Source organism: Cryptomeria japonica, chromosome 2 (assembly GCF_030272615.1).
Source record: "Cryptomeria japonica chromosome 2, Sugi_1.0, whole genome shotgun sequence".
In the NCBI taxonomy this organism is placed as follows: Eukaryota; Viridiplantae; Streptophyta; class Pinopsida; order Cupressales; family Cupressaceae; genus Cryptomeria; species Cryptomeria japonica.
The window spans coordinates 77,327,065-77,338,760 of NC_081406.1; the positions used below are offsets into that span (position 1 = coordinate 77,327,065).

Here is an 11,696-nt window from a genome sequence, read left to right on the forward strand (position 1 = left end):
ACGATGAACAAGAGTTTCGATTCGATTGCTCATGCCAAGTCAAAATCAAATTCGGCGGCAACACGTCGTCCCGATAACAACGTGCAAGCATTTACCATTCTAGAACTCCTTTCGTTATCCTATATATACCATACGCCCTTACCACTAAATCATCATTACAACTTCCTTTCATCCACTGAAATAACCAGACGCCATCATGTCACCGCGCTCCCCATCATTCCTCGTCCTCTTTGTTTTTATCTCTGCAATATCCTCTTCGTTATCGGAGGCAGCAACAAGTCGGCCAAGTGCTCTTGTTGCGCAGGTCACTCGAGACTCTTCAACTCTGCAGTATGCTACCCAAATTCAGCAGAAAACCCCACTGCAGACAGAACGTCTTGTGGTAGACATCACAGGAGATTACCTGTGGGTGCAATGCCGAGACGGTTCCTACAACTCCTCCACTTTCCGCCCGGCCCGCTGCCGCTCAGCTGTGTGCTCAAAGGCAGGCTCAATCGCTTGCGGCGAATGTTATGCGCCTCCGGAGCCTGGCTGCAATAACAACACCTGCGGCGTCTTCCCCGAGAACACCGTCACACGAACCCAAACAAGCGGCGATTTGGGGCAAGACGTTGTGGCTCTCTCTTCCACCGATGGCAAAAATCCAGGGCCCAAAGTCACAGTGCCCCTCTTCATCTTCTCCTGCGCTCCGGCCTTTCTTTTGAAAGGACTCGCCCAGGGAGTCGCTGGAATGGCAGGATTGAGCAGAGGCAACGTTGCTCTGCCTTCTCAGTTGTCCGGCGCTTTCAGTTTCAGTCGCAAATTCGCCATTTGTCTCCCGTCGGCCAGCGCACCGGGTGTCGTTTTCTTCGGGAATGGCCCGTATGTGCTCCTTCCCGGGAAGGACGTCTCTCAGGGCCTCACTTACACTCCTCTCGTCAAAAACCCGGATCTTCCAAACCAGTACTTTATTAATGTAAAGGCTGTCCAAGTGGGTGAAAAGAATGTCGCCATAGACTCCGCAAAATTGAAGATCGACAGCGAGGGGAAAGGCGGCACCAAGCTGAGTACCGTGGTTCCCTACACCACAGTTGCGACATCTGTTTACACTGCAATTCGTGACGCTTTTGTGAAAGAAGCAGAGGCCAGGAATATTTCTCGCGTGGCTGGTGTGAAGCCATTTGATGCATGCTTTGATGCCAAGACCGTGTCTTCCACCAGAGTTGGGGCGGGTGTACCCACCATCGGATTGGTGTTGCAGAACAGTAATACAATCTGGAGAATCATGGGAGCGAATTCAATGGTGCAGGTGAGCGATGGAGTGTTGTGCCTTGGATTTGTAGATGGAGGGGAGGATCCCACTACCACGATAGTTATTGGAGGTCATCAAATAGAAGATAATCTTTTGCAGTTCGATCTGGCTACATCTCGGCTGGGATTTAGCTCCACATTGCTGGGTATGCAGACCACCTGCTCAAACTTCAATTTCACCTCCACCGCATAAAACCCATTATAACAGTTCGCTTATCAATTATGAATTTCCAGTAAAGATCCGATTATCATTTCCAATAAAAATTTAGTCCAGGGAGTCTTAATTTTTAAATAAATAAACGATCTTGCAAGGTGATTGTATGACTACACCAATTTTTTTTGGTGAAGATCTGTGTGCTCTTGGGTGTTATCGTCTTTGGTGTATACAATAAATTGCATTATGTTATTTGTCGCGTACAGCTTTACTCTTCTTCTGTGCTCATCTTTGATATACATCTATTATTGTTATAAACATTAAATAATAAATAAATAACATCAGCGCGTCTTATCTCTTGGGGCGCTGACTGTATTTAGACATTGATATTTCTGTTTAATTTATTGAAATAGACAACCTCATTTTTCAGAATCTAGGGTTGATATCATCTCTAAGTCCATGCAAGACGATCGAATTCATTAAAACCATCCATTTTTCATTGGTAGCTAATGGATTGTACGCACTCTGCAGCAATTTCAATTTGTTTGTTGATCTTTGTTGCACATAAGGCCATGTTGCAACAGCTCCAAACAAATATCATCGGCAGATTTGGAGCCCAGAACATTAACTATGACCATACTGTAGTCATAGGTTTGATGTGAGGCAATTCTGGAAGTACTCACTATAGTCTTCGAAAGGATATGTTTTGAGGCTGACGACATTCATTGTCATCATGTCATATTAATTGGAGGGACGTTACCTAATTTCTATTGCCTAAATTCAAGTAAATTGTGCAAATTGCAAGCCACATTTACTGAAGAGACGTTAATGCACTTCTGGAAGCATCGGTCACTATTTTAGAACTGATATGTGTGGAAGGCAATGCGTTTTCCTAGTCCCATAAAAAGAAAAAAAGTAGTATTTTCCTCCCCATGCGGACTGAAATTTTTATGAAGCACAACAATTCATGAGGAAGGTTCAATCAGTAATAGAAGTCTTATCCTCCATTTAAATTCTCATCTGTATTCATTTTATCGAGATGTTTGCATTCATTCCCTCCTCTTTGTCATTCTAGCTGCAGTCATCCTAGATCACCACCCAGAAGCTATGAATTGCATAAATGCATCTTTGTATGAGTTGAAAGGTTTTACAGCAACACCATCTTCTGGTAAATGTAATCATTATGAGCACTAAACTTTTGTTCTTTTTTTAGTTTGTTTACTTCTTCAGTTTTGTTTGAACATTTTCGTTTCCCATTTCCCACTATTTGAGCAAATAGTGACTTTGCTTTTTAAGCCAGATCTAGTCATTGCAATGTCTTTTATTTGACGTTTTAAAAAGAATATTAATTGTAAAAGAAATTAATTGTTAAAGTGTATATAGTGTAAACAAATAAAAGTACAATTATTGATATATAAAAGAACTTAAATTCAGATTTTTCAAATAGAATATTCAATATATTATTTTCTCTCAAACTTAACAAACAATAGTACAATTACAAACATAAATTTATTTGTTTTTTGAAAAGAAAATATGGATAAAAGAAATGTAAAAATTTAGAAAATAATGTTAAATTAATAATATGTGTAAAAAACTTAAATTTACTAACTAAGTTTCTAAATTCATACTCAAAAATATTCTTTTAATTAAAATGAAATCTATTTTTTAAAAAATCATATGAAAATATTTTAAAAATTAGAAACAATTAATTCAACAAGTTTCTAAATTGATATTTAAGATAATCTTATTAAAAATATTTATAAAAATAAATTGACTAAATTTCTAAATTTATATAAGAAAATACATACTATTTTGAAAAATTTATATTAAAATATTATAAAATTAGAAACAATTATATTTTACCTTTTCAAGACATTCTAAATAAATTTTTATTTTTATCACAAACATTATAAAATGATATATATCATTATTAAAAATTATAATACTATATAATATATATTGTCTATTATAATTTTTTATGATTTATTAACAATTTGAAATGTCATATATATATATATCAATATTAAAAATTACAATACTATATAATATATATTATCTATTATAATTTTTTTAAAATTGGAGTAAATATAAAGCATCATAACCATGATTTAAGGAGATTAATTTTATTGAATCTTATGTTGCCCTAAATAATTGTGATGACTATTAATAGGCTTACTTCCCTTCTTTTCTATTCGTATGATTTTATGGGGTGATTTGGGGAAAGCTTTTTCTATTTATTTTTAGCATGTTCTCATTTCTGATTTTTTTGCACAAAAAGCTGTGATTCATTGAAAAAAACGCCCAGAACGAATTTAACCTAATTTCATCCCGACTTAAATCTTGCTTTATTTTGCTTTTTTCCAACTTTTTCTCTATAGTTTCGCACGTTTTTCAATGAGTTTCAACAAATGTTATGAGGTTCCACAACTAATTTATCTCGGAACCAGTATACACTAATACTATCTTTCTATTGAATGTAGGTTGGTATTTATTAATGAATTTAAACCCTTTTTTCCTGTTTACATACTTTTCAGCTATAATGAAAACTGGATATTCCTTTATTCAGTGATTATTGATTTAGCATTTGTTTTTAAAATTGTCTATTAAATTAAAAATTGTTCATCTTAATTCTTTTATAGCTTTCTTTGATTTCTCTGTATAGATTACAGTTTAGCGAGGAGCTGTTGCACCTTGTCATTGAGCTGTTACATTTCCAAAAAAGGTATATATCCTCTTATTGCATTTGCTTTAAAATTATATGAGATCTAATTGCTTTATTTTTTTTAAAGATAATTTCAACAAATGTTTAGCCATCTTTGATATACTTTAATTCTGATTTCTCTAGGTACACTATATAGCTTAGCAAGACACTGCTATACTTTTTCACTGACCTGTTATAGAAAGGTACATATGCTCCATTGAATTTTCTTTAAAAAAAACATATGTGATCCACCTAGTTTATTTTGTCTGAGAAGAGAAAGTGACAGACAAAATGATTTCTGTTTTATTTATAGAAGAAAAAACCAAAAAAATCAAACACGACATAGAGCGTGCCAATCATGATAGCAGAAATCTACAACGAATGCGGAAGCCGTTCTTCAAGACATCTAGACTTTGAGGAAAGCTGTGTACGACGCCCTGCGATCAACTGTAACGAATTGCAAACTGTCCACATTGTCAAATGTCATAAGACATGTACTCGAATCAGAACGAAAGAACGACGCAACACAAGAACATTTAGAGATGCACAAATCTTTGCATTGCTGGGCCGTGGAGGTCGTTGAAGCATTGGAAGCGAGGAAATTGTTGGGATAATAATCAAGGCCCTTCACTTCCACCATCTGCTGCCCTTTCGTTCCTGCGCAAGCCAAGTTGAGCGGATGCTGAGGGGAGCAACCAGCATCAGGCTGAAACGGCTCTCGCATGGTAAACATGGCGGCCGGGCAACTGCACTGCCCGTTGGAGCAAACACCATACGGCCCGCAAACAGAAGGTAGGCTACAGTTGAAGCACGACGGGAACAGCTCGTAGTCCGCCGCCCATTCCTGAGGATTTGATCCCATTATTCCTCTGATGGGTTTTGCCATATACGCTCGCAGGTTGCCGTCCGAATCTAATCTCAAAAAACGCATTCGCGATTCTCCTTGGAATGTGTGAAAGGGCAGAGTGTCTGAATCAGCCGTGGGGAAACAAGACGAACCAGTACTACTATTATTAGATCTTTCCCCCACTTTGGCATCACCTATATTGCCCATAAAAATCAGATCTCCAGCATATACTATCTGCACCATGAACGACCCCGACCCGGAAGTGCAAGGATTCTTTATGTATTGGAAGGAGAGACCAGGGAATGGCCAGGCCCAGTAAGGCAAGGAGTGGGGAGAAGAAGAAAGCACTACGCCTCCTTTCTCGGCCACCAAAGAGAAACGACCCTCGGAAGTATTGGTAGGAGAGGCATTGCTCACCAGCTTCTGCCCGGTTCTGAATATCTGCCCCATCATGAGCGTATTGGTGGGATGCTGCCAGCTGGACCACACTGTTTTACTCTCCTTCGCCAGATCTGAGTCGGTGGTATTGTAGAGCACCCAATTTCCCGTCTCCCCTAAATCCATCGACCAAACTGCGCCGCCGTCGGAGGACCAAACTGTGGTGCCGTAAGAGTCGAGGAGAGCCAAATGGCCCTGCGCATTACGCACTACCGTGCTGTTTTCCCCCACCGGATTGTTTCTGTTGGCGCTCCAGATTTCTGTGCCTTTGGGCGATGAAGGCGATGCAAAGGAGGGATTGAAAATGATGGAGAGAGTGAACTTACCGGAGTTGTTGTGATCCAGAAAGCCGAGAGCACAGTCGCCGTTGGGACTGGTAATATGGTTACCCGATTTGTCCACTGCGATTCTGAAGTTTCCCTCTAAAGCAGAGCGTTGGGGTAAGGCTGCCGTGTTGGAAAGCACGTGACCCGGAGGCCATATGAACAACGCTGCACCTCTATCTGATGCCGCCACCACCAACGTTAAGACTATCACGGCATATCTCAACTGCTTCGTCATAGTCGATATGATCATCGAATATGGCCAAGCAAGTGTAGATGGAAGTAAAGGAGAGCAGAAGCGCAATTTATAGGTGCTGGGTATTGGTATTTAGGAATAGGTTGTTACTGGCGCAAGTTATTGACCGTTCAATTTATTTGCAGACAGCCATGCGTAGGCTGGCATGGTGCGGTTCCTTACTTGAACGTCCCACAGATTTTTAAAACGCGTGACAACGGTTGATTATTTTCTGCGCTAAATCGCTGTCTTCCATTGACTCTAATGCTCTGGATAGTCACTACGTTACGTTGATATCCTTTTCTAAAGGAAAGTTGACATTCCCTAGCTTAATCTAGAGGCTAGTCAAATCAAAACTATACACCTCATTATAAATTAATCTCTATCAAATAAATCAAACCTAGGCAGTGGTAAGTGACCAATAGATATTTTATTACATCCGACATTTGAGGGGTAAGGATGCAAATTTCTAGGATGGGAATTTTATTACAACTAAATTATTTTTAGTGCTTCACTTAAAGTGTTCCTGGTAAAGAATGTTCTTTTGCTGCGAGTGATTATTAAATGATTATGTCAATTAATATTTATGTATGAATAACTTTAAATATCATTATACATCAATAATCACTTGAAATGTGTATTAGGTTCTTGGTGAGAATGAAATGTGCAGGATTTCACAAATTCAAAATTAATTTTTAAAAATTTTAAGAGTCAAATTTAATACAATATAGTGGGATGAATGTATGACAAAAATTAATATAATTAGAATACATGCAATTAATGTATGGTTGAATATATGACAATAAACACAACTCATAATTATAATTATAGGTGATATCTTGCAAAGAAGGTACATGGAAAGCCAAGAAAAATAAATTAGAATTACTTGCCTCCATAAGAAATAAACTTGCTAAAAGAGTTGATCTCCCTAAAACTGAAAATCATCTCCACCATCTAATTCCAACAAATGAAGCCTTCTTTTTGCATGCATTGACTTAACTTCTTGTTCATTTGTCAATAGGTCTTTAGTCTATTAGTAAAGTTGAAAGGTTCTTAATGAGCCTATTAGGGATCAAGTCTTGCTTGAGCACAAGCCTATAACATCAAAAAGGGATGAGGCTGGGATGGTTTTTGTACTCCATATCGAATAGTGAAAAACAAATTTGTGAACAAAATCTTTAAAAAAGAATTTTTTATATGTTAATTTCATTTTAATATTTATTTAAATTTAAATTTAAATGTTGGAATTTGAAGCATAACTAAGTAATGCCATTGATAAAGACAAATTAAGTTTTTGATTAGTTTATTTGGATAACATGAGCGACATGGCGCTCCCAAATCAGCATGTGAATCTTAATTAAAATTGAAATTGGAGCATGTAGTGTTGGAGGCCAGCAAGGAAGAGCTGAAATATAGCTTCGACTCGATCAAGTCAAACTGCAGCAGATTGTCCTGCAACTGATGACTTCCCACAACCATCGATGCGACAGGGAATTCCCCTGCGTCTATAAATGCCAGACACATCACCCCCTCCTTCACCTTAACTACAGAATTGGCCCCATGAATCCTCCAAAACACATACTCGTTATCCAGAACGAGATCAATGACAGGCACAGCGGGTCCAGTTTTAGTGGAGCCTACGGTAGTGGCATCGAAGCAGGCATCAAAAGGCTTTGCGGACTCCACGCGTGTGATGCCCATGACCTCTGCTTCTTTAATGAACGCGTCATGGATGGCAGTGTAGATGGGCGTCGCAGCCTGTGTGTATGCCACCACTGTGCTCAGCATAGTTCCGCCGCTGCCCTGCAAATTCAACTTCAGGTGCTCTGGATCATTGGCAATCTCTTTCCGTTTACCTGAATGCTATTAACATTAAGGTAATATTCTCTGGGGTACTTGGGAATGAGGAGGAAGGTGTAGTTGAGCTTAATGGATGGGAGATAAGGCGGGGCGCCAAAGAAGACGGCACCGGAAGAGTTGCCAGCCGGCAGGCAGAGTCCGAATTTCCTTTCTAATTCGAGGGCCACGTTGAGCTGAAACGGCAGAGCCAGCGGTGCCCAATTCAAGCCCGCCATTCCCACCGCCCCCTTTGCCAGGCCGCACAGTAAAGTGGATGGAGCGCAGGCGAAAGCGAATTGTGCAACGATTACTTTGGAAGCAGGGAACGCCCTCTTTCCATCGCTGGGAGACAGCGCAACTACGTCTTGGGAGAGCTCTGCGTTAAATATCTGAGTCCCCGTCACTCCATTCGTTGCTTGCTCGAGGCAAGTGTTGTTTCTGCATGATTTTGTTCCTGGCGGCACGTTGGAGCAGTCCCCACAGCCGAATGTGACGGATCCAGAGGCAGTGCAGAGAGGAGTGTGACAGGGGATGGGAAGGTAGGTGGACGATTTGTAGGCTGAGGACTTGCAGTGAAGCCACAGAAAGTCTCCAGACAGATCGACCACCAATCTCTTCTTATTGAAGGGAGTTCCTTGCTGGACTTCCACTATATATTGGAGAGTTGCAGAATCTTTTGAGAGCGGAACAACCACAGTGGTTATCCGATCTGCTGTTGAAAAGGCTGAAAATAGTAAGAAGAAGAGGAGGAGGTAAAGAGGGGCCATGATGAATGGACGATCTCGTTTACAGAAGCAGGCGCATTCCTATGTCAAAAGATGCGAGGCCAGTCCTTAATATACAGTGTTCTCCTTCTGCTGAAGTGGGTAGTAATATATTTAAAAGAACAAAACAATGGCACAAGATTAATCACATGGAGCAAGTGGATATATTCTAAGCTCCAATTCAAGAAAAAGTTAAGGATGACGATCACTATCACCTACTTCATTCGCTATTTTGAATTGACTGGGAGTCATCCGGGAACCACCGACAGAGGACACTTAACGCGTTTGGACAAAGAAGAAACGACAATAATAAAAAATGTTGGGAGTTTATGCCAATAGCCTTCTGCGCGTAGGAAAGGTCATTCACACTGGCCCACGCAGTTATGATTTCTTCCCCCCGTGCTTTGCTATACAGATCTAGAATTTTCTAAGAAACTCACTAAAAAAAAATGATTTAGCTCAGAGTGACTGTCATTATAAAGATCAGTTTTTCCCCTTTTTCCTAGGTTTTAGGGCGGGAAGAAGGGAGGGAGAAGCTTAAGCGAGGCTCAACAGGAAGCACCAATGATGGTCTGACGTCACAAACGTGGGAATTGTAGTGTGCTTATGCGAAACAAGAGAGATAAAATAAATAAAAGAAAGCTCGACGACGGAGCTGGAGGACAATACGATGCTAAATGTAATGGTTTTGTGTCACATATATAATTGTGTAAGCAAATAATGCAAAATCCATGAAGCCACTTTAACTTTTGCAAGTGGAACAAATTAAATTCGTTAGTCGATCGATTGGCTAGAAAAAGCATGGCGAGAAAGAGAATATAAATTAAAAGATCCGATGTCTGAAATGGAGATGCAGAGCTCATATGAAATACCTGGATTTGCTTTAAAAAAGCATGGCGAGAAAGAGAATTTAAATTAAATTAATGAAAGCTCGACGCGGAACCTGAAGGGGAATACGATGGTACCTAGAATACCCTATTTATACCATGCCTGCTCTATGTTGCCTCACATTCATACCCATTTGTTCTTCTCATCACTTGCCAGCATGTCTTCTCGGTCAGCTTCCGTCCTTGTGTTGTTGGCTTTAATCTGTGCTTCATTCTCAGACGGAGCAACAGCATTTACCCGGCCAAGTGGTCTTATGCTGAAAGTCACTCAAGACTCCGAAACTCTGCAATATATTACTGAAATCGAGCAAGCGACGCCACTGCAGAAGAAACGTTTGGTGGTAGATATTGGCGGAGATCAGGTTTGGGTGCAATGCGGAGGGGGCTCCTACAATTCCTCCACCTTCCGACGTACTCGCTGTCACTCAGCCGTTTGATCGGCAGCAGGGGGCGGGTGTGTCGATTGCCTATTTCGGCCTCGTGGAATCGGATGCAACAATAACACATGCGGCGTAACAGTTTCCAACTCCGTCACATTATTTGGAATAAGCGGTCAGGTGGGGCAAGATGTGTTGGCCCTCTCTTCCACCGACGGCAAAAACCCAGGCCGGATGGTCACAGTGCCCCATTTCACCTTCTCCTGTGGAGATGCCAATCTTCTCTTTGCACTTGCTCGAGGAGTCGTGGGTATGGCAGGACTCGGCAGCACTCGCATTGCTCTGCCCTCTCAGTTGTCCGCCGCCTTCACTTTCCCTCGCAAATTCGCCATGTGTCTCCCGGCAGCCGCTCAACCGGGTGTCGTCTTGTTTGGCAAGGTGCCCTACGTCTTTCTTCCCGGAATAGATGTTTCTCAGCGCCTCACTTACACTCCTCTGCTCAAAGCCCCTGACGTTTTCCCAGGCCGGTATTTTATTTCTGTTACAGCCATCCGGGTAAGTGAAAAGAAAGTCGCCATCAATTCCACCAAATTAAAGATCAACAGCCAGGGCTTCGGCGGCACGGAAGTGACCAGCGCGGTTTCTTACACAACTATTGCGAGATCTGTGTATACAGTGATCCGTGACGCTTTTGTGAAAGAAGCAGAGGCGATTAACATCTCCCGGGCGGCCACTGTGAAACCATTCGACGCGTGCTTCGACGCTACGACCGTTTTGTCCACCAGAGTTGGCCCGGCTGTACCACCCATCGACCTTGTTTTGCACAACAGTAAGACGATCTGGAGAATCATGGGAGCGAATTCCATGGTGCGTGTGAGCGAGGGAGTTTTGTGTCTTGGATTCGTTGGAGTGGACGACGAGATTGTCTCTACCACGATAAGAATTGGAGGGCATCAGATGCAAGATAATCTCCTACAGTTTGATTTGGCCACTTCTCGCCTTGGATTCTCCTCCACCTTGCTCGGCGTGCAGACCACGTGCTCCAACTTCAACTTCACTTCCACCGCTTGAAACCTATCTGGTTTACAGAACATATTATTCTGTTCCTTTTGATAAATAAATGCGTCTGCGTGCTTTGTTGTCTCAGTTAGCACAGAGTCATGTCTTGCGACGCAGGAGGGTCTCCTCCATCATGCAGTTTTCAGGAAACAGCTAGGAATGCACTAAATATAAGTTATAGTGAATTAGGGTAATTTATGTATTGATGCATCTTAGGAGTTACATAGTCATTTCCCAGCTTTCAATCTATTAGTTTTTTGAAAATTTTTAATGTGCATTTTAAATGATAATACATTTCAATTTGGTATTTGAAATCTTTATGATTATCATGAGTATTGAAGTGTTCATAGAAGGGTCCCATCTCTCATTTATCATTTTTAATTTTATGATTATCATTTTGTTTATTGTAAGCAACAATTAAAATGGAAGAAATAATAAGAACTGTGAGAGGAATTTGCTAGAGTCTAAATAAATTCTAATTGTCAAAACATAAGATACGTGATTTTCACCATTCAAGTTAAAAACTTAATCTCTAGATTTGTGAGGAACATGTCTATGAAACTAAAATAATAATTTTAAATGAAATAAAGATTGAAATTTCATTCATATTAGATATTTATTACATTTTATTGTTGTCTAGATACATATATAAAATATATTATGATATGTTAAAATTTAATCTATAAATTTATGTTGAACATTGCTATAAATCTAAAATTATAATTCCAATTGAAATAAAATTCCATTTATATTGGAAAAAGCCAAGTAAAACGTGTTGAATG

General features: G+C 40.3%; 3 protein-coding genes and 1 pseudogene across 3 annotated transcripts; 2 read left to right on the forward strand and 2 right to left on the reverse strand.

The window, feature by feature from the left end:
* Positions 1-155: 155 nt before the first annotated feature.
* LOC131070747 (probable aspartic proteinase GIP2) lies at positions 156-1,696 on the forward strand. The gene has a single exon (XM_058006370.2). It carries the CDS (start codon positions 197-199, stop codon positions 1,481-1,483), a length of 1,287 nt encoding a protein of 428 aa, XP_057862353.2. The 5' UTR covers positions 156-196; the 3' UTR covers positions 1,484-1,696.
* A 2,729-nt stretch (positions 1,697-4,425) lies between these two features.
* Positions 4,426-6,039, reverse strand: LOC131070746 (EP1-like glycoprotein 2). The gene has a single exon (XM_058006369.1). It carries the CDS (start codon positions 6,004-6,006, stop codon positions 4,552-4,554), a length of 1,455 nt encoding a protein of 484 aa, XP_057862352.1. The 5' UTR covers positions 6,007-6,039; the 3' UTR covers positions 4,426-4,551.
* A 1,231-nt stretch (positions 6,040-7,270) lies between these two features.
* LOC131070733 (probable aspartic proteinase GIP2) lies at positions 7,271-8,665 on the reverse strand (annotated as a pseudogene).
* Positions 8,666-9,536: 871 nt separating this feature from the next.
* LOC131873683 (probable aspartic proteinase GIP2) lies at positions 9,537-11,076 on the forward strand. Its single transcript, XM_059216856.1, has one exon. The coding sequence runs from the start codon at positions 10,090-10,092 to the stop codon at positions 10,924-10,926; it is 837 nt and encodes a 278-aa protein (XP_059072839.1). The 5' UTR covers positions 9,537-10,089; the 3' UTR covers positions 10,927-11,076.
* Positions 11,077-11,696: the final 620 nt, after the last annotated feature.